General features: G+C 39.6%; 1 protein-coding gene and 1 long non-coding RNA gene across 2 annotated transcripts in view; one reads left to right on the top strand and one right to left on the bottom strand.

Moving 5' to 3' along the window:
* The window catches only part of PPM1E (protein phosphatase, Mg2+/Mn2+ dependent 1E), a 217,200-nt gene extending 195,581 nt beyond the window's left edge, over nucleotides 1–21,619 (bottom strand). Inside the window, exon 1 of the mRNA XM_086360630.1 lies at nucleotides 20,902–21,619. Coding sequence (XP_086216756.1) covers nucleotides 20,902–21,356 — 455 coding nt within the window. The 5' untranslated portion in view covers nucleotides 21,357–21,619. The remainder of the gene's footprint in view (nucleotides 1–20,901) is intronic.
* Nucleotides 21,189–22,467, top strand: LOC147352684 (uncharacterized). The gene is made up of 2 exons (XR_015148325.1): nucleotides 21,189–21,323; nucleotides 22,308–22,467. It is a non-coding gene; the product is annotated as an uncharacterized LOC147352684 (long non-coding RNA).
* Nucleotides 22,468–23,409: the final 942 nt, after the last annotated feature.

The following is a 23,409-nucleotide window of genomic DNA, read 5'->3' on the forward strand; positions in this document are numbered from 1 at the left end:
TGATATCTTAATTGTACCATGTGGGATCTAGTTACCTGACCAGGGATCTGGGGCCCCTGCCTTGGGAGCTCAGAGTCTCAGCCACTGGACCACCAGGGAAGTCTCCTACATCTTCTAATAAAACCATGAGTCACAAACTATCTTTTAGGAAATTATGCCCTAAAAGACATCTATGCATACAGCAATACAAGAATGTGTCATTAAGAATGTTTAAAGCATCTTTTCTTCATCTTTAGTTATAAAACTATGGTGTTTTACTTCAAATGCATTTATAGAAAATGAGCATCAATATTTTAGATTATTTACATTTAAACATGCTGTTTAAGACTGAAAGTTCTAGAATACTGAACACTGATCTTTCCTGACATACTGAAAAATTGCACTCAAAATACTTTTCTGTTCATTCTTTTCTTCTTATAGTTTCATTTTACATGCTACCTACAAAATGTTACTTTGTTTTTTATTTATTTTTTATTGAAGTATAGTTAATTTACAGTGTTGCGCCAATCTCTGCTGTATAGCAAAGTGACTAAGTTACATATTCATTCTTTTTTAAAGTCTTTTCCGTTATGGTTTATACTTTATTATTAAGTACATCTGTAATTTAATGTAAACTCAAATTTAATTTGGATTCTTACATTCTCCCTAAGGCAGTGGGTTCTCAAACTTTAGCGTACATCATAATTATCCAGTGTTTTTACTCACAAGATTCCTGGAAACCACAGAAATTCTTATTCAGTAGGTGTGGGCAGGAGTATAGGAACTTGCATTTTGAATAAAACATTCCAGATGATTCTGAAGTAAGGGATTCATGTCCAACACTTTAAGAAACACTGCCCTGGGACTTCCCCGGTGGTTCAGTGGTTAGGACTCCATGCTTCCACTACAGGGAGCACAGGTTCGATGCCTCGTTGGGGAATCAAGATCCCGCAGGCCATACTATGTGGCCGAGAAAAGAAACACTGCCTGCATGATTTAGTTTATGATAGGGATACTATGCTTTAATTCATTAAATATTAGCTCAATGCCTTATATGTACAAAGCTTAGTGCTGGGGATCAAATATGAATTTTGCTTCAAGGAAGGTATACACAGTTTAATAGAGGAGATAAGACATGCATATAAATGACATGATAAAAATGCAGGAATTATTGGATGTTTTTAAAAAGATACAGATAAAATGCTGGGGACTTCAAGAGAGGGAATAATTACTTCTAGCTGACCTCAGGGAAATTCTTCTACTAGAAGACAGCATTTGAAATGAGTGTTGAAATTTGTCTCTTCAGATTTTAAAGATGGAGAAAACTAATAATCAATCATATCACTGAATGATAAATATGTCTAATGATAAACATCATTCCTTCAAACTCAGAAAAACCATTCCCTACCTCCTAGATTTTACATGTTGATGTATAATCTGGGTCATGGTCTCGTGTTGTCCTGTATCTCCACCCAGCAACTTGACGTGCTTCTCTCTCTCTAAACATGTCCTTGAAAGGATCTGTTTCATACTTTCAGTACATTTATCCTCTGAAAGATAAGTTCATACAGTGGATACTGACCAAGAGAAGCATACTCAGCCTTTCATAAATTTTTAGGCAATAAACAAAACTTAAGCATAGTTCAACTGAGAACACTTTAGGCAGTCTTCAGTTCTAAAACCTTCACACCAGTTGGCATCAGGCAGCATGATGAAAGAAATGATCAGAAAAGAGGGAGGTTTTATAATCTAGAAGCCATTGTTCTAAAAGCCAAAAAAAATTAGAGGACAGAAGAGAAAGCTTAAGGTTTTTATGGTTCCTGATTATGTGGCATTTTAACATTACTGGTATTTCTATGACTTGTAGTTTTAAAAAGTCCAGTATCATCCCAGAGATGCAGTGAATACAGAGTCTACAATGCCCAATATTGACTGAATGAATGATTTAGAGGTTATTTTTCCAGTTTTTCTTACAGATTTACTCCCCTTTATTCAGAAAAATAAGGGCTTATCAGACAAGTCCCAACTGGGCTACGCTTTCTCATCTCCATGCCTCTGCACAAGGTAATCTCTCCGCTGGAATGCTTCTCAGCTAGCTCCCTCCTCTTCTTGGCTAATTCCTATTTAGTCTTCTCAACTTGAATTTAAGCATCTTCTGGAATCTAATAGCCTACATTGGCACACCCACCTTCCAGTCCCCATAAAATCCTCTGCAGCACTGTGTCTTTACTCTCCAGTATAGACACCAAGATAAAGAGCTTCAGAGTCAGGCACATCTGAATTCAAATTCTGATTCCACCCCACCGCTTCCTCTGTAACCTTAGGTAAGTTAACCAATCTTGCTAAACATTAATTTCTTGATTTAAAAATAGAAAATAACAATGCAACGTGCTTAGTATATCACCTCATACATAACAGAGTTAATAATTTTTATTATTAACTATACTTGCTGGTTAACTTGTCTGGCTTTTCCTCTAAACCGCACACTTCTTGAGGAAAGGAACATGTATTTTATTTCTGTATAAGCAGCATCTAGCACAATGCTTAGCACATGGTAGATACTTAATTTTTTTAATGACTAAATAAATATTACTCCCATTATTGTAAAATTAACTTGCCACTTGAAATCCTTTCTGTAATGAGGTGGAAAACAAGTGAATAAGTAAAGAAAATAAATGCCATTAATATTGGTTTCAATAAAGGACACTGTCTTTAATCATACTACTTTTAGGATTTACTACTAATTGGAGAAGGGGACGACAGAGGATGAGATGGCTGGATGGCATCACTGACTCGATGGATGTGAGTCTGAGTGAACTCCGGGAGTTGGTGATGGACAGGGAGGCCTGGCGTGCTGCGATTCATGGGGTCGCAAAGAGTCGGACACGACTGAGTGACTGAACTGAACGGAACTGAACTGATACATACTACAAAATACCAAATGATTCAATATCCTGCTTGAACATAAATGCTCATAAATGCTGATCTAAATGCTTCATGAACTGAATACTATAATAATTTTTTCATGGTATATATTAACCACAAAATCACCAAGTCACACATAAGGTTATTTTTTTTAGACAATCACTTGGAAAAGCTGCAGAAAAATAAACAGCTTTCTAAAATCAAGGAAATTCTCAACACATCAAACTTTAATTAAAATCTCTCATAGTCCTTGGGGAAATGAGAAGAAATTCAGTTTTCATGATTTGGTCATTTTGACCTATGTAGGAATACAAAAATTACTAATTACTTAGTGTTATATTTAATAAACTTTTCCATCCTATGTTTAACTCGTTTGATCAAATATTTATAAAAGGCCTCATTCTGAGAGAATGCTTTTTTTTATATTTGATTTTCAATGTATTTTGATCTTAACATATCCATAAACTGGGTATGTTAACATATAAAGTGGAATTTTGGAATTCCTGGTGGCACAATGGATAACAATCTGCCTGTTAATGCAGGCAACATGGGTCCGATACCTGATTCGGGAAGATTCCACATGCTGTGAAGCAACTGAGCCCGTGCACCACAGTTACTGAGCGTGAGCACCACAACTACTGAAGCCTGCACCCTTGAGGGCCTGTGAGACGCTAGCATTCCCTAGAGCCAGCAACTCGCAACAACTGAGCCTCTGGGCCGAGAGCCTGTTCTTCACAAGAGAAGCCACTGAGATGAGAACCCCACGCACCACCACTAGAGAGTGGCCCCTACTTGCCGCCACTAGAAAGAGCCCATGTGCAGCAACAAAGACCCAGCACAGCCAAAAATAAAGCAGTGCGTACAAAAAAAATCTTAAAATGAAATTCTGATTCTGAGGGATAAGCCATTCTTGTCTTTGAACCATTCTTGAGTGCATTATGCAAAGAAATAATGGTTTACAACAAAAATGACTCTAGAACAGTTCTAGAATACAAGCAATCACATGTTTATGTTAATTTATAATCCACTGCTTATTAATGATCAGTATGTATTTTACAGGCTTCTAAAAGACCACATACTGAATATATGACATGAATTTACACTACAAATTAATTGAACAAAAACTACTACTGTTTATACTTAAAATTTTTGAAAGGATTTCTTTCCACTGTGTTTAGATAGTTATGATATTAGGCATGAAAGCTGTATAGAAAAGAGGTGCCTTTGGCTACTTCAACAGTTAACACTAAAGTTTAAAAACTGAAACACACTGCAGGATTAGACAACTACAATACAGAAAAAAATATCTCCAGGCACCTTAGTGAGTGAATAGTGATGTTTGCTTGTTTGCCATTATTATGAGCTTTATCCCAAGTTGTGAACTTCTTTCAGTCTATTATTTAAAGAGTTTCTGGATTTCAAATTGTGTTTTTAATAAGCAAATACAATTTTAGTTTTTCCTTATCTTTCATTAGAGGCAAGATTTTAGAAAAATATTTGGTGCAAAAACCTAGCATGTTCTTTATTTACAGTTAAATACAGGATGCTTACAGGTTGAAGATAAAAATCCAACCATCCTCTCTACCTCAGAAAGTAAATTAAGTTAGCCAAGAAAGTGATTTTCATGAGGAAGAAATAGCATTTACAAAAACAGAGAGGCAAGAAATAATCTGGTATCTTTAGAGAACTGCGGTGAATTCAATTATGTCAGAAAACTCAGAGCCTAGAATAGAGGGAAAGAGACTAATGGCAGGCACGTTAGTTGGGAGGCTACCAAAGTAATCAAGGCAAGAAACAAGAGCCTAAACTCGGAAATGGTGGTGCTCAAAATTCAAACAACTGAACTGCATCTTTATTGAGATTTTTCCCTACAGAAACATGTTTGTAACATAGCATGAAAACCATGATATGAATGTCAAAGCCACAACCCTTCAAATCAGTCAGCCTGGGTTCATGCCCTAGTGACACCACTGATAGTAAAAACTTGAGTTCTCTCAGTTTTCTGTGCCTTGGCTATTAAATATAAAGCAGGGCCTGAACAAGCTCTCAATAAATGCAGCACCAATAACAGAAACAGGAGCAGCTTACTACTTACTTGTTACTTATTACTAACTGTACAATTATTATTTCAGGTACAGAGGTGTAAAGCTCTGCAAGTTTACACTGTTAACTAAGTCTTACAGAAAGTATTTATGATTAGAGACTACCCTGGTAAAGGGCATTTAAATGCAATGTTGTATTTATTTGTTTTAAAAGACTGAAAATTATTTTTAGATGCACAGTTAACTTTCCATATGACCTTGGAAAACTAAAAATGTTTTTGTTCCTCCAATTGTGTGTACATAAACTGTGAATAAGTCTCTAAGTAATATATGAGATTATTAATAAGTTGCCTAAGCTGAAGAATTGATGCTTTAGAACTGTGGTGTTGGAGAAGACTCCTTAGAGTCCCTTGGACTGCAAGGAGATCCAACCGGGCCATTCTGAAGGAGATCAGCCCTGGGATTTCTTTGGAAGGAATGATGCTGAAGCTGAAACTCCAGTACTTTGGCCACCTCATGCGAAGAGTTGACTCACTGGAAAAGACTCTGATGCTGGGAGGGATTGGGGGCAGGAGGAGAAGGGAACGACAGAGGATGAGATGGCGGGATGGCATCTCTGACTCGATGGACGTGAGTTTGAGTGAACTCCGGGAGTTGGTGATGGAGGCCTGGTGTGCTGCGATTCATGGGGTCGCAAAGAGTCGGACACGACTGAGAGACTGAACTGAACTGAAACCAAGACTATACGAACTAATAAATATTCAGTGTTGCCGGAAATCAAATTGCAAAACTTCAGAGGTCATTCCCACTGTAAAATCCATGATAACCTGAAATTTAATGACTCTCACCTCTCATATTGGAGAAGGCAATGGCAACCCACTCCAGTATTCTTGCCTGGAGAATCCCAGGGACGGGGGAGCCTGGTGGGCTGCCGTCTATGGGGTCGCACAGAGTTGGACACGACTAAAGCAACTTAGCAGCAGCAGCAGCACCTCTCATATTTATACCATAACTTGTTAGGTTCAGTAAAGAACATGCTTACAATATGATTCTTGCCCTCTAGATTTTTAGCCTAAGAATTTTATATATATCATACCTCAAACACAATTTTATAAATACCACATATATCAATTTAAAACCATTACATTTTTTGTTGCTTGTTTTTATACACAAATGTGAAAACTGGATGTAGCACAATACACTTCTCAAAAAACAAGCGTACTAAAAACCAGTTTTTATTTTAGTTTCTAAGATTCACAAAGTAGAAAAAATGTGAATAAGAAATCACTGTATAAATATCAAAGATCAGAGGCTGTGCCTTGTGGTTCCATAGAAAGTAGGTCAAAAGATTCAAATCCATAAAAGACAAAAACTGTAATGCTTCTGTAGGAATCTTATAATTCATTATGAAATCAAGACACTAGGAAAAAAATTATCTTTGATATTTCTAACCCAGCAGATTAGTCTTTGTTGTTTTTTTTTTAAACTTAAGCATAGCTGATTTACAGTGTTGTGTTAAAGTCTTTTGGCTCTTTTTCTTTGATGACTTAAACTAAAACAGGAAGTAACGGACTAGTTTTCCTCAGAGCTATACGCTGGAAGGTAAAATCTTAAGTGAAAATACACACAAGGAATTAAGAACAATCTCAACCTTTTAACTAGCTCAAAGAAGGTAATGTAATGTGTGTTTGCGCTCAGTCATGTCTGACTCTTTGTGACCCCACAGCCCACCAGGCTCCTCTGTCCACAGAATTTTCCAGGTAAGAATACTGGAGTGGGTTGCCATTTCCTACTCCAGGGGATCTTCCCAACCCAGGGATAGAACCCGTGTCTCTTGCCTCCTGCATTGACAGGCGGATTCTTTCCCACTGTGCCACCTGGGAAGCCCTTTCACTAGCTCATGACTCTCGATAGGGGCTTCCCTTGTGGCTCAGCTGGTAAAGAATCCGCCTGCAGTGCGGGAAATCTGGGTTCGATCCCTGGGTTGGGAAGATCTCCTGGAAAAAGAAAGGCTACCCAGTCCAGTATTCTGGCCTGGAGAATTCCATGGACTGTACAGTTCATGGGGTCGCAAAGAGTCAAATGCAACTAAGCAACTTTCACTGACTCTCTATAAAGCATTATTTTGCTTCAAAACTGTCATTGTTCACAATATTCTCAAATAATTTACATAAGAATACTCAAGTTCACAAAATTTTTCATTTTGTACTGTACAGTTTGCAGTACAAATGAAAACTGCAAGCATATTTCTGCAGCTAGATGAAAATGTTAACACATACCAATAACCACATAAAATAGAAGCCAAGCTCCTTCACCATTCAGAGTAGAGGAACGGAAGAAAATAATAACAAAGAGAAAGAAGGTAATGAGAATAGGCCTATAAAAATCTAGAAAGGAAACAACTTGGACAGAGCAGAGAAGAAGTTGAAGATTCACTGATTTACTCAATAAATATTTAATGGATGCCTACCATGTGCCAGGACCTGTACTAGGTGCTGGATACACAAAGGTAAACAAAACATGCTTTATCTATTGCCCTCAGTCTGGGACAGAGATATCAAATAATATATATATGTATAAATTATGATAAGTGGATATAAAGAAAAAGCAAAAAGATACTATGGAAACCAAAAACCAAGACTTAATTTAGACCTCTGGTAAAGAAACACCTCTATGAGGAAGATATATTTTAGGTAAGACCTAACAGTTGAGCTGGACAGTTGGAGAGAAGGGGGAAAGTTGCTTGGGCAAAGAAAAAAAAAGTGCAGAGTCCCTGAGGCAGGACAGAGCATGGCGGTTTCTGGGAACAAAGTCAAGACCACTGTGATTAAAGCACACTTAGGAGAGTTGCTATGGGTTGCTAAGACTTGATGGAAGTTTGGACCACACTGGTGGGAGTAGAGACAAAAAGAAATGGGCAAAAAGTATTTTTCTTTCATTTAGAAGTGAAATCAAAAGACCTCAAAATAATTAATGCTCTTTCCATCTTGCTTCTCTCCTGCAGCAAAAGAAGTACTGAAATGGTCTTCCAAAGATGCCCTGAACTAATTGCTAAAATCTGTGAATATTAACTTGATATCACTCCGGTGATTGTGCTATGTTATATGGCAAGTTGATCTTAAGACAGGGAGATTATCTTGGTGGGCCTGATCTAATCAAATGACCCCTTACAAGCATAGAGATTTCTCTGACAGCAGGAGAAGCCAGACAGATTGAAGCACGGAAACACTTGATGTAACGCTGCTGTATGAAGACAAAGGAGGGCAAATGCGAAGGAAAGTGGATGGCTTCTGTCAATAGATGATCTGTGCCCCTCCCCAACCTAACAACCAGCAAGGAAACAGAAACCTCAGATCTACAACAAAGATCGAGATTGTTAACCTGAATGGGCTAGAAGTGGAGTCTTTCCCTGAGTCTCTAGATTAGGGTCGTACCTCTCCAACACTTTGACTGAAGACCTTAAGCAGAGTATCCAGCTGAACATACCCAGGCTTCTGACCTACAAAACTGTAAGATAACAAATGGATGTCGTTTCAAGTCACTAAATTTCAGTAGCATGTTACAAAGCAATAGAGAACTACCGCCCCATAAACTATGTGAGGAGAGATTAACAATCTGATCATCTAAATCTAAACCATATTATTCTAGGAACTTCCCAGGAGGTCTAGTGGTTAGGACTCTGTACTTCACTGCAGGGGGGCACGGGTCTGATCCCTGGTTGCAGTACTAAGATTCTGCGTATGGTACAGAGTGACCAAAATAAATAAATAAATAAAAGCTGTGTGTGTGTGTGTGTGTGTGTGTGTGTCTGTATGCAGTCACAGAAAGAAATCTAAGAAAAACAAATTTAACTTGTTATTACTTCAAAGGCTAGATAAATATGAATTTGGTGACTGGAGTGAGCACTTATTTAAATATGACTTTGAAATTAAATGTCAGATATGTTTTATAGAATTCAAATTTCTGTTAAGTCTAAACCCGTGCCACTCAATATGGTAGCCCCATGTGGCTAAGTATTTTAAATGTGATATTCCATTTGAGATGTGCTTTAAGTGTAAAATATAAACAGGATTTTGAAAACTTGGTATAAAAAATGAAAAAAATTCAATATTTTAATATTTATCATATGTTTAAACGGTAAAATATTTGGATTGTTGTTGTTGTTCAGTCACCCAGACGTGTCCGGCTCTTTGTGACCCCATGGACTGCAGCACACCAGGCCTCCCTGTCCCTCATCATCTCCCAAAGTTTGCCCAAGTTCAAGTCCATTGCATCAGTGATGCCATCCAACCATTTCATCCTCTGACACCCTCTTCTTCTGCCCTCAATCTTTCCCAGCATCAGAGACTTTTCCAATGAGTTGCCTATTTGCACCAGGGGACCAAAATACTACAGATGCAGCTTCAGTCCTTCCAACAAGTAATCAGGGTTGATTTCCTCTAACATTGACTGGTTTGATCTCCATGCTGTTCAAGGGACTCTCAGGAGTCTTTTCCAGCACCACAGTTCAAAGGCATCAATTCTTTGGTGCTCTGACTTCTTTATGGTCCAGTTCTCACAACTGCAGGTGACCACTGAGAAGACCATAGTCTTGACTATATGGACCTTTGTCAGCTGAGTAATGTCTCTGCTTTTCAACACACTGTCTAGGTTTGTCACAGCTTTCCTGCCAAGATGCAAATGTCTTCTGATTGCATGGCTGAAGAAAGTTCTGCAAGTTCTAGTTTACGTAATGCTGAAGCCTAGCATGCAAGATTTTAAGCATGATTTTACTAGCGAGGGAGATGAGTGCAATTGTCCAAAGGTCTGAACATTCTTCAGTACTACCCGTCTTGGGAACTGGGATGAGAACTGACCTTTTCCGGTCCTGTGGCCACTGCTGGGTCTTAGAGATTTGCTAACATATTGAGTGCAACACTTTGATAGCATCATCCTTTGGGTTTTTTAACAGCTTTACTGGAATTTCATCACATCCACTAGCTTTATTAACAGCAGTGCTTCCTAAGGCCCACTTGACTTCACACTCCAGAATGTCTAGCTCTGGGTGACTGACCACACCATCATAGTTATCTGGTTCATTAAGATCTTTTTTGTACAGTTCTTCCATGTATTCCTTCCATCTCTTCTTGCTCTCTTCAGCATCTACTAGGTCACTATCATTTCTGTCCTTTATTTTGGCAATCTTTGGGTGAAATGTTCCCTTGATATTTCCAATTTTTCTGAAGAGATCTTTAGTCTTTCCCTTTCTGTATATGTGAATATACTGGGTTAAAAAAATAAAATAAATTCACTGTGTCTTTCAATTTTTAAAATGGGGTTAATTCTAGTCAATGGAAAGTGAACAAACTTACATATGCCATTTCTAAGGTCTGGCATCTAAAAACCTCCAATATCATTCTCCACTCCTATGTTTGCTAGACGTATGCTGATGCCTAGAGCAACCCTGGAAACCACAGACTGAAGATGAAAAACTCTACTAGCCTGAGTCCATTAATCACTCCATAGAACACAGTGCCTTCTCCATTGAAAGTACTCTCTGAGCAAGAAATAAACTAACATTACATTAAGCTTTTGAGATTTCAGGATTTACCCACAAGAGCAGCAATTTTTAGCCATTATAGTACAGAACATGCAAAAATTGGAAACAACTCGACTGTCCTTCAATAGGAAATTGGATAAATAAATCATAGTATATTCATACAGACTCTATATAGTAGCTAAAATGAAAAAACTCTGTATGTATCAAATGAATAAATCCTTTTTAAAAACGTTAGTCTCAAGAAAGCTACTTATGAAAACAAAAACAAAAAAGCCACCCATATTTTGACCATACAAATATGTGGGTAGTAAAAATATAAAAATATAGAGCAGAGGGCTACATTCCCTAAATTCACAGATTACCTCTAGAAAGAAAGAAAAGGAAATGAGTTCATAGAAGAGAGTGACAAAGTCTTCAATTTCATATGAAATGGTAATTTATATATGAAATGTTTTACTTCCTTAAAATAATCTTAATCATGATAATTTCTTAAAATGGATTGGGGGGTATATTTTTATTATTCTGTTATTTTGTAAATGTTTAAATCATTAAAATCAATAATCTTTTTCTTATATATATCTTCTTAGAGAGTAAACAACAAAACTTTGTTAGAAGACATTTAAAAACTATATACCAAAAGCCTTAAATATGTGAATATCTTTAATATAATCCCAACACTATATACTATATATAAATATACACTAAGAAAATCAAAGGTTTGCTCAAAGGATGACCATCAAAATATTCTTAGAGCAACCAAAAACTGGTAACACCTAAAATGTCTAATAGCATTGTGATTAAATTACTGTGTATTCATTTAAAAATTACATGGGAGGTAGGATGAGATGTGTGAAGGTATAGATGAAAAAAAGACTGGCCACAAATTGATCACTGCTGAGGTTGAGCAATAAGTACACAATTTTTTATATACTTTAAATTTTTTACAATAAAATGTTCTGAAATATGTGAATACAGAACTTTACTAAGTTTTTCAAAAAGCAGTTTAAAATAGTTATGAATAATATTTTGTGTTTAATCTCTTGGCTCATTCACTGGATTTATCTGTGTTGCGTATGTCCCCGTCATTGCTGGTCTAGGAATTTGATGGCAAACATGTAGCTAATAATCGATTGCAACTGCCTTCAAGCACTTTATCAAAATCATTTGGAACATTATGAATACCACACTTTCAATGTAGATATACATTTCTCATGTGTGGATGTGTGTATATATACATGTATAAATTTCATACATGCATACCCATGCATACATACCACTCTCACCAGCAATATTATCAGTATTTCTTTGAGTAAGCTGTATTCTACATAATCTAATTAACAGTTACATATTCACAGATTCCTCATCAAATATAATTGCCCTTTAAAAAATCTAATAAAAATAAAGATAGAAGTTTTGTTGCTTTTTAAACTTGCATTACAAATAATATGTTCAACCTATGATTTCTCTGCAGGAATTTTTTAAGTCAATTATCTATTTTGTATGCCAAAGCCTTTGTGTGGATCACAATAAACTGTGGAAAATTCTGAAAGACATGAGAATACCAGACCACCTGACCTGCCTCTTGAGAAACCTATATGCTGGTCAGGAAGCAACAGTTAGAACTGGACACGGAACTACAGACTCGTTCTAAATATGAAAAGGAGTACTTCAAGGCTGTACTGTCACCCTGCTTATTTAACTTCTATGCAGAGTACATCATGAGAAACACTGGGCTGGAAGAAGCACAAGCTGGAATCAAGATTGCCGGGAGAAATATCAATAACCTCAGATATGCAGATGACACCACCCTTAGGGCAGAAAGTGAAGAGGAACTAAAAAGCCTCTTGATGAAAGTGAAAGAGGAGAGTGAAAAAGTCATCTTAAAGCTCAACATTCAGAAAACGAAGATCATGGCATCCGGTCCCATCACTTCATGGGAAATAGATGGGGAAACAGTGAAAACAGTGTTAGACTTTATTTTTTTGTGCTCCAAAATCACTGCAGATGGTGACTGCAGCCATGAAATTAAAAGATGCTTACTCCTTGCAAGGAAAGTTATGACCAACCTAGATAGCATAGTGAAAAGCAGAGACGTTACTTTGCCAACAAAGATCCATCTAGTCAAGGCTATGGTTTTTCCAGTGGTCATGTATGGACATGAGAGTTGGACTGTGAAGAAAGCTGAGCGCCGAAGAATTGATGCTTTTGAACTGTGGCGTTGGGAGAAGACTCTTGAGAGTTCCTTGGACTACAAGGAGGTCCAACCAGTCCATTCTAAAGGAGATCAGCCCTGGGATTTCTTTGGAGGGAATGATGCTGAAGCTGAAACTCCAGTACTCTGGCCACCTCATGCAAACAGTTGACTCATTGGAAAAGACTCTGATGCTGGGAGGGACTGGGGGCAGGAGGAGAAGGGGACGACAGAGGATGAGATGGCTGGATGGCATCACCGACTCGATGGACATGAGTCTGAGTGAACTCCGGGAGTTGGTGATGGACAGGGAGGCCTGGCGTGCTGCGATTCACAGGGTCGCAAAGAGTCGGACACAACTGAGCAACTGAACTGAACTCTGTTAAATACAACCAAGGAATCCATTTAATGAGAGAAGGTAAACAGTAATAATCCATGACGTTCTTAAAATTGGAGGAAAGGTGCCACTGTCAACTCTAAGCCAAGAAACTTGCACGTCATCAGGATACTTCATGTACAGTGTTTAACATGAAGTCAGCTGGCACACAGAACAAGCTGCCATTCTCAATTAATATGTCAAGTATTACTAGCACTTAATTCTATTTTTTTTTTTTTTTTGGTCATGCCACCTGTCTTTCGGGATCTTAGTTCCCCAAACAGGGACTGAACTTGGGCCACGGCAGTGAAAACGTCAAATCCGAAGCACTGGACTGCGAGGGAATGCTCTTAAGTTCATATTTTGTACACAAAGAAATAGATTTTAATATTTTATTCCTTCATGGAAATGGATTATTTTGGGTACACCTTATTTTGAAGACCACTAGTCAAGATACATAAATATCTGTGGGGGAAAAAAAATTAAACAAGTGCTACAAGAGGAGCCCTTACAAATAGCTGTGAAAAGAAGCGAAGCAAAAAGCGAAGGAGAAAAGGAAAGATATAAGCATCTGAATGGAGAGTTCCAAAGAATAGCAAGGAGAGATAAGAAAGCCTTCCTCAGCGATCAATGCAAGGAAATAGAGGAAAACAACAGAATGGGAAAGACTAGAGATCTCTCCAAGAAAATTAGAGATACCAAGGGAACATTTCATGCAAAGATGGGCTCGATAAAGGGCAGAAATGGTATGGACCTAATAGAAGCAGAAGATATTAAGAAGAGGTGGCAAGAATACACAGAAGAACTGTACAAAAAAAGATTTTCACGACCCAGATAATCACAATAGTGTGATCACTCACCTAGAGCCAGACATCCTGGAATCTGAAGTCAAGTAGGCCTTAGAAAGATCACTACGAACAAAGCTAGTGGAGGTGATGGAATTCCAGTAGAGCTATTTCAGATCCTGAAAGATGACGCTGTGAAAGTACTGCACTCAATATGCCAGCAAATTTGGAAAACTCAGCAGTGCACAGGACTGGAAAAGGTCAGTTTTCATTCCAATCCCAAAGAAAGGCAATGCCAAAGAATGCTCAAACTACCGCACAATTGCACTCATCTCACACCCAAGTCAAGTAATGCTCACAATTCTCCACCCTAGGCTTTAGCAATACATGAACCGTGAAATTCCAGATGTTCAAGCTGGTTTTAGAAAAGGCAAAGGAACCAGAGATCAAATTGCCAACATCCGCTGGATCACTGAAAAAGCAAGACAGTTCCAGAAAAAACATCTATTTCTGCTTTATTGACTATGCCAAAGCCTTTGATCACAATATTGTATGGATCACAATAAACTGTGGAAAATTCTGAAAGAGATCGGAATATCAGACCACCTGACCTGCCTCTTGAGACCTATATGCAGGTGAGGAAGTAACAGTTAGAACTGGACATGGAACAACAGACTGGTTCCAAATAGGAAAAGAAATACATCAAGGCTGCATATTGTCACCCTGCTTATTTAATTATATGCAGCATACATCATGAGAAATGCTGGGCTGGATGAAGCACAAGCTGCAGTCAAGATTGCCAGGAGAAATATCAATAACCTCAGATATGCAGATGACACCACCCTTGTGGTAGAAAGTGAAGAGGAACTTTAAAAAGCCTCTTGATGAAAGTGAAAGAGGAGAGTGAAAAAGTTGGCTTAAAGCTCAACATTCAGAAAACTAAGATTATGGCATCTGGTCCCATCACTTCACGGGAAATAGATGGGGCAACAGTGGAAACAATGTCAGACTTTATTTTTTTGGGCTCCAAAGTCACTGCAGATGGTGAGTGTAGCCATGAAATCAAAAGATGCTTACTCCTTGGAAGGAAAGTTATGACTAACCTAGATAGCATATCGAAAAGCAGAGACATTACTTTGTCAACAAAGGTCCGTCTAGTCAAGGCTATGGTTTTTCCAGTGGTCATGTATGGATGTGAGAGTTAGACTGTGAAGGAAGCTGAGCGCTGAAGAATTGACGCTTTTCAAGTGTGGTGTTGGAGAAGACTCTTGAGAGTCCCTTGGACTGCAAGGAGATCCACCCAGTCCATCCTAAAGGAGATCAGTCCTGGGTGTTCATTGGAAGGACTGATCCTGAAGCCTAAACTCCAATACTTTGGCCACCTGATACGAAGAGCTGACTCACTGGAGAAGACCCTGATGCTGGGAAAGATTGAGAGCAGGAGAAGGGGATGACAGAGGATGAGATGGCTGGATGGCATCACCGACTCGATGGACATGAGTTTGGGTGAACTCCAGGAGTTGGTGATGGACAGGGAGGCCTGGCGTCCTGCGACTCACGGGGTCGCAGAGAGTCGGACATGACTGAGCAGCTGAACTGAACAAGAGGAATGAGCACTAGGTATTCTCTAAGGAGACACGGAAGAGACATGTAATTCATTATGAGCGTGGGGTTGGTGAACAAAGGAAGTGATGTGAAATGGAGACCTGAACAGTGGGTTAATGACTGGACAGATTCAAGTCGGAGTGGGAGAGCAGGGTAGATCAAGCGTGTTATGTCCAAAGGTGCAGAGGTAAGAGCAAACACCATGCATTCAAACTAATATATTAATAGTCTACAACAGCTGAAGGATAGTTTCTAGGGGTGAAGTGGGTGGACAGATTCAGGGATGGCTGATAAGATTATAAAGGCTTGTTTGGATTTTATCTAGAGGGCAATGGAGAAATAGGTGATGAAGGTACACAATAAAGAACTGGCCTTGCCAAAAAGAAGTCTGGCCTTTGTCCCCAGCTCCTGGGAGGTAACCTCTAAATCCCTGGAATTTCTAGAGTAATAGCAGTGTCTTTGTTATTCATAGTGGACCCCTTGGATCACATGGTATCAGCCTGGGGTGGGAGACTTGAAACTATTAGTAAGTTCAACCAGGTGAGCAATCTACCAATAAATCCCAATAAAAACTGGACAGCGAAACTTAGGTGATCTTTTTGGGCTGTCAGGACTCCATGAGAGAGGAACACATCCCTGAGGACAATGGAAGCTTCACAACTGAAACCCTTCCAGATTGCAGCTCATGCAACCCTTTCTTTGGCTGGTTCTAAGTTCTAGCTTTTTCTTATACTGAACCATAATCCATTAATATATTAAGCTTTCAGTGAGTTCTGTGAGTTTTTGTAGTAAATTACCAAATCTGAAAGTAGTTTTGAGAAACCTGAAAATTATAGTCAGTGTCAGAAGTGAGGGTGGTTTTGTGCAGACTCTTTCCTCTAACTTATAGTTGGACCCTAACTCCTAGCAACTTCTGCCTCAGGCAGACTCAGCTGTATCTGACTGGAGAACTGTGCCTTTGACCTTAGTTTGGCTAATACCAGATAAACAGTAAAATATTTAAGCAATGGGTGACAATTAATCAATCTACATAATCTAGATTCTAGAGAAATCACTTTACTATTAATACACTGGGGAGAATATATTGGAAAAGACTAGGAAGAAATAGCAATGACAGTAGGGACGGTGAAGGACATATTTAGGAGGTATTTATAAAGCAAAATTTGACTGAATGTGAGGAGGAGAGAAGGAGAAATCAAGGATCAGTTCAGTTCAGTTCAGTCACTCAGACATGTCCGACTTTTTGTGACCTCATGAATAAACCCACCAAAAAGAGAATCAAGTTTTGTCTTCTGTGGGGGAGACAGAGAGAGACGGAAGATCAAATTCAGTTTTGGACATTTTCATTTGAGAACACTTTTAGACATCTGGATAGAGCCATTCCATAAGCAGTCAAAGCAAGGATGGAGACAGAGTTGGGAGCTATTAGCATAACTACAATAACCAAAATCACATCAAGGGAGAGACTGATGTTGACCACAGACAACTAAGCCAACCAAACTTGAAAAGGCGAAGGATCAAACAACAATATAAAAGGGTTAGGCAGAGTATTAAAAGCTCACAGAGAAGTGGCAGTCTAAGACGTAGGAGAAAACCCCGAAAATTATGGCTTACACCGAACGGTTGGTATTTTCTTTTTTCTGCTACTTCTTACCACTTTTAAGAATAAAAAAAAAGGGGTGGGGGGGTATTCTAAATGAGTGGCATAACTCCCATCCATGTATTTTTTCATATATATATATATACACAGACAAAGGTTAATGGCTTTCTAATCTATCTCAAAGTCATTAATGAGTCACATAATTCAATACAACTGAATTATTAGTGTCTATAAACAATGATTTTCTTTCCCAAGCCATTTTTAAAGTGGCCACCCTCGTTACTACTGTAAACCATCTGCAAGTATTTAACTTTGCCAGGCTACCAAAATATCTCCCCCTCCTTGAGAAGTCCAACCCAGACTAAATGAATAACTGAGAAGACAATTGCTCTAAAAATGTACTGACATGCAGCTCTTACAGACTTCAGGGTATTTGTTTCCTCTGGGTTAAAACAAATAGATTTATCCTCCATACAATAATACAGAGAAATAAAATACAGCATTGACCTATGCAACCTATCCAAGGTTATTCATATCTGCTATAAGATCAGCTGTAAATTTTATTTGAAATTATTTCAAAGCTATAAAATATCTCACCTCCACCTTTTCAAAGAGATCCATTAACCTCAAAACTCCTAATTTTGTGTCATTAGAATTTATTTTACTCTCTTGGGGGGCATTTTAGTTTACAGGAGTAAAGGAGATAATTTTTACATGAGCAGCTGAAGATTCCAAATCACTGGAATTTTTTATTGACATGGAATAGACTAATTCAGTTAAACAGTTCTAAAGAACTGCTTGAATTTATTATTCATTCTTAAAGATTTAATTATTTGAAACAAAACTGTTTAAATGGTCCTTTAAAAAAAAGTATTTATAGCCCACAACAGAGATCTTTCTCATCCTAGGGGATTTTTAACATTTCAAATAATTTTTCTTTCAAAATGTTACATGTTTTTATCTAGTAGAGAAATATTAAGTACATAGTTCCCACTTGAAGCCTAACAGCAAAAACTCTAACACAAATACTGAAAAACTTTTAAGTTGCTAATTATAACTATATTTTGTCCATTTAAACCTTGATCCTTTACTTACCTAAGTAACTGCTTATCTCAAGTTAATCCTAAGCTTTGAGTTTACCAAAATGAAGAATGATAAATATATCTGCTGTTCTTAAACTCTGAGAGAAGCAAAACACTGGGAAAAACATTCACTATATTTTTTGAAGTAAAATTTCAGCCAGTGTACACATAAACAGTATTGGGAAAGTAAGCATCTTTATTTTTCTCTGTAGCTTCATACTATGTATTTACAAAGCACTGACAGAAAAAATAGTCTAGAGACTTATGAAACTGGTTCTAGTTTCTTCTTACATTAGTTTCAACTGTGAAATTAGTGAATATATATTTCAAGTAACTTCATTTAAGTATTATAGGACACTCTGACAAGCATGACAGTTTCTAAAGAATATTAAGAATCCCCAAAATAAAGAGAGAATGGGTATCTGAGAAAATATTAAAAAAAAAAAAAAAAAAAACTTCACCTCTGCCAAATTAGTAATTCCAACATATTCCTAATCAGAATGATTTCAAAGTGTTTCCTAGGAAATTTGATAACTCAATTTTTCCTAGGAAATTTGACAACTCTGAGAGTTTTGAGGTTCAAAAATTATACTGAAAAATGCTGGAAAACCATTTGTACATAATTTGTCATTTCTGAATCGGGATCCTCAGTTTTCTCTTCTGTAAAATGAAGCGAACAGGAAAATGATCTCTCTCTACAATGTCTTCCAATACTGATTCTTGTGGCCAAGTTGTATGATTTTCTTTCATAAATAATAAAGCACAAAAAGTATGTGTTTTTAAACTATGAGACTTTTAGGTTTTGGGGTTTTGTTTTGTTTTGTTTTCAGTCTGTTAACAACCTTGAAGATACTTTACATAAACAAGCCAGACATTTTGTATCTGAGTAAAACATAAGTTAACAGCTTCTGCACAAAACAGTTTGTTTTCCAACTTCAATTTTGCTAGTTTTACTTCAAATCTAAACTTCTCAATTAGATGGCCATTTTATAATGTGAATACTTTTCTAGTTTATACATGTATGGAAAATCTTGCTCCCTTTCCATGTGGCAAAACACACATCTACCTACCATCATCATACAGATTTCATTTTTAAAAAACCTTGAATGGAACATATTCAAAGATGTTCTAAGCTAATGACACTCTTTTTTTGAAATGGACCTTCTCTAATGTTTAAATGTGTATTTCTTTAATTCTGCAATTGCATTTGTAAAGGTAAAATTGTCAAAATAGAGTTAGTCTGATGCTGAGATAATCTTTCCACTTCAGTAAACAATTCCATTTTATTTTAAGCAAGAAGTCTTAAGTGTCTATATAGTATTAAAAATATTTCATAAACTCTATTCTACGATTGTTTACAAACACTAGGAAGAAAAAAAACTCCTAAGATGTTTTTACATGCCATTTTACATTTCCCAAAAAGCAGTATGACTTTGGTAACCAGATAGGATTTCAAAATTGAAATTTCAATAGTGTATAAAATATGGGACACATCAACACAGTCCACTTTTACAGCATATATGTTCAGTGTTTTTTTCCTGTTGACAAGCTTCTGTTTTAACAGGAAGAATGATTTGATCAGGTGTCTGTTAAGTTGGAAAAAGACAAAACCTTTATTTTCCAGGTCCTTCTCTTAATCTAAGCTTTTAAAAAAATCCAAGAAGTGATCTTAACTGCAGTGAATCTTGCAGTAGCAAACTTTTTGATGGGGACAGAGTAACATCTTTCATTACAACTATCAGCAGAATGGCAAAAGGCTGTCGAGGTTTACCAGTGTTCTCAGAAACTTGTTAGTATTCTCCTCTGTCATTATTTCAGAACAATTCCATTTAGAAAGAAACGCAATTGTAAACTGCTTCTATTTCAGGCCCATAAAAACTGGGATGAAAGGCAAAGCCTTGACCTTTCTATTTTAGACTTTCATCTGTGTAGCTAAGCCATCTGCTTTCTCTCTACCCCATCTACTTAATGGACTGAAAATACTGCACCTAATTGCAATTTTATCAAACCAGCCAGAGTTTTCCACTTTAACGAATTACGACTCTGTCTTTCACCTGAAGGCTCGCAGGTAAAATTTTCTTTATCCGTCCCTCCCCATTTCCTTCCCACCTCCCTCAATTATGAGTTATCAAGTATCATTAAACTACGATACGAGGCTTCCGTGTATTAAGCCATCTACACTTTCAACACTGAGCGCCCAACAGAAGAAAATCGACTCGTCTCCCCTCCTGTGGATCTTGGGCCGGGATTATCATCTTTGTTGCGGTTACGCAGGAGGCACCTAGCAAGCAGCTCCTGCCTAGAAAGGAGACCGCGTCTCTCCGCCGCCAAACAACAGGGGGGGACTCGCGCCGGGAAAAAGACAGACCCGGGTGGGAGGAAGACCTCCAGGAGGAAGGAGAGGGCTGGGAAGAGGGAGCTCTCAAGACTAGAAGGAAGGACCTTCCCGGGCACCAAGCAGAAAAGGTGTGAGAAGTGGAGAAAGAAGTGGGCGGCCGGGGAGAAGCGGGAAGCCGGGAGCCCGGCAGGAGGGCGCGGGGGGCGGCTCCCAGGCCCCGGCGGGAGGCGCGGGGGCCGCGGCGGGCGTGGGCATCTCGCCGCCGACCGCTCGAGTCCGAGCAGCGGGGGCGCTTCCAACCTCTCCAGGGCGCCGGCGTGAGGCGGGCGGGGGGGATGAGGAGCGGAAAAGCGAGCAGTTCGCGCGGCAGAGGGAGCCGCGTCGAGGCCGGCGCGGCGGGGACGGCGGCCCACCCCCCGGCCGAGCCCCGCTACTTAACTATTTGTAGAGCTGCTGCAGGCACAGGTCCAGACTCTCGCCCTCCACCTCCTCGCGGGTGATGCGCTCCGACAGCGGCCGCGGCAGCGGGGGCAGCGGCGGCAGCCGGGGCTGCGGCGGCGGCACGGCCGACTGCCCCCGGGCCGCCGCCTCCTCGCCCGCCGCCGCCGCCGCCGCCTCCTCCTCCACCGCCTCCTCCTCGGGCTCGGGGTCTTCTCGCTCCTGCTCGTGCTCCCCCTCCTCCGACGCGGCCCCCGCGGCCGCCGCCTCCCCGGCTTCCTCGACCGACGCCTCGCGCGCCTCAGCCGCCACCAGTTCGGGCTCTGGCTCGGGCTCCGACTCTTCGGGTTCGGGTTCCGGCTGGGGCTCGCCGCCGCCGCACGGTCCGCGAAACTCGCCCAGGAATAGCTCCAGGAAGCGCCGGTAAGTTTTCTCCTCAGGGCTGCAGCCGGCCATCGCTGCTCATGCCCCTGGGCCGATCGGGGAAACGGGTGGGGGAGGCCCAGGAAGGGGAGGGGGGCTGCTGGCGAGCCTCCGGCTCCCGCAAGGGCGGTTAACGGCCGCACCGGCACGAGCGATCAGCACTAGGTTGCCTGGAGAGGGCTCCCGCAGGCGTGCGCGCCGCCGAGCCCGGACGTGCGCGGCCCGGGGCCGGGGGGCGGAGCGCGCCGCCCCTCACGGGTCTGGAGGGAAAGTTGGTCTCGGGCGCGCGCGCGGGGTCCGGCGGAGGCCCACCCTCTAGCCCTACGGAGAGCGCAGCCCAAGCTGCCTAGAGACCGTCGCCATGGCAACCGGCCTCTAAGGAACAATTTCAGGGTCCCTCCCGTCGAGTCCACGGAGTCGAAAGGGGCACTCGACTTGGTCTCCTCTCCAACTCTGAATGCCTTCACTGTGTGGATACCCTAACCTCAAAGTGGTTAAGAGGGAACTAAGACGTTCGCCCTGTCTAGCTGTTGGTCTCCTTGATTTGGATTCACCTCAGTTTTCCTTATCTGTCCTGTCTTGTCTTAGGGTCCGTATGTGCGGAAAGATACCACAGTGTGAACACCTTCTGTTGTCGATGACATTGATTTAATAAGTAGTTTGCAGGGGAAGGCATTCAACATCTACAAAGGTAGATTCCTTTGCCTCCATTCTCTCATCTGATTCTGTGAAGTGGTGTTATCTTCACTTCCCAAAAAGAGGAAGCAGGATTAAGTACATTTGTTTTTTCAAGGTGTGGAAGCTCCTAGTCGTGGCATTGGAATTGGAACCCAGATTGTCAACTTCTAAAGCCTTTCTAGACCCTTTTTCCTGTATTCTTCTCTGACTTTTAAAGACTCAACAGTGTAATACATCTATCAAGCCTTATTTTTAAAAAGCTTTATAGTTTATGCGTTATATTCATCCTCTTAATCCTTGTAATAGCGCCTCAAGGTAGAAGGTATTACCATGATTCCATTCCATGGATGAAAAAACTGAAACTTCAAGATATTGCGATGCAACAAGGACTAAAAACAGCTCTTTTTACTGCAAAGCCATCAGATTTCCAGCACATCAAGACACCCTTCTTGAGTGTCTGCAGGCAACCCACTCCAGTATTCTTGCCTGGGAAACCCCATGGACAGAAGACAGAAGAACCTGGGGGGCTACAGTCCATGGAGTCGCAAGAGTCCGACATGACTTAGTGACTCAACAACAAATATATACTTTATTACATAATCTGTATTTTTTTGGTACATTTTGTTTGCTCTTCTTCCCCATCCCCCTGAGTCTCTATTTTTGTAGACTGAAAGTGAAACAACTTTAAATTATTCTAATTTTCTTACCAAACTACACACAAACCTATTATTTTCAAGCCTTACTGAGGGGAGTGGGAGAGGGAGAAGCTGTGTTGTTATACAGCTGTATAGATGACAGCATCGTTACTGCATACTGCCATGTCCATGGCAACATGTAATTCAGCAAAAACATAGTGATTCTTTCTCTACTTTGAAAAACATGTTCACAAAATATCCACCCCATCCTCTCCATTTATTCCTTCTGGATTTCAGTTGGATTTAGAGTCTGAAATAACATTTCTAGTCAGTTATTAATGGCAGAAGGAGTCTCCCTGCCAACTGTTTTCATATAATACTGTATTCTAAATCCCTGATGTGATACTGTTATTTTAAGAATAAGTGGGTTGAGCTCCCTAATGTACATTATGGCATCATGTAAAATAGACGTCCATTCTCTTTCTTAGCTTGAGATTAAATAATACATGATAGAAAGTGTATACTGAGTAATGCATGAGTCCTCTATAACTACTTATTTTTGTCTCAAAGGTAAATGGTAAGACCCAATAAATAAGTCTGTTTCCAGACAAGCTAACTGTATTTATACATGTTTTGTTTAAAACATCACCAGTGTAGAGCGACTTCTTTATGCGATGCCAAGAAAGTCTTTAAACTCTTTATTTGCCTTTGTTTTCAATCCACCTGTTCATTTCCATTTCAGAATGTCTAGAAAAGATTGACATAACTTACAA

Source organism: Bos grunniens, chromosome 19 (assembly GCF_055505025.1).
Source record: "Bos grunniens cultivar Pamir isolate PY7600 chromosome 19, Bosgru_T2T1.0, whole genome shotgun sequence".
Taxonomy (NCBI): Eukaryota; Metazoa; Chordata; class Mammalia; order Artiodactyla; family Bovidae; genus Bos; species Bos grunniens.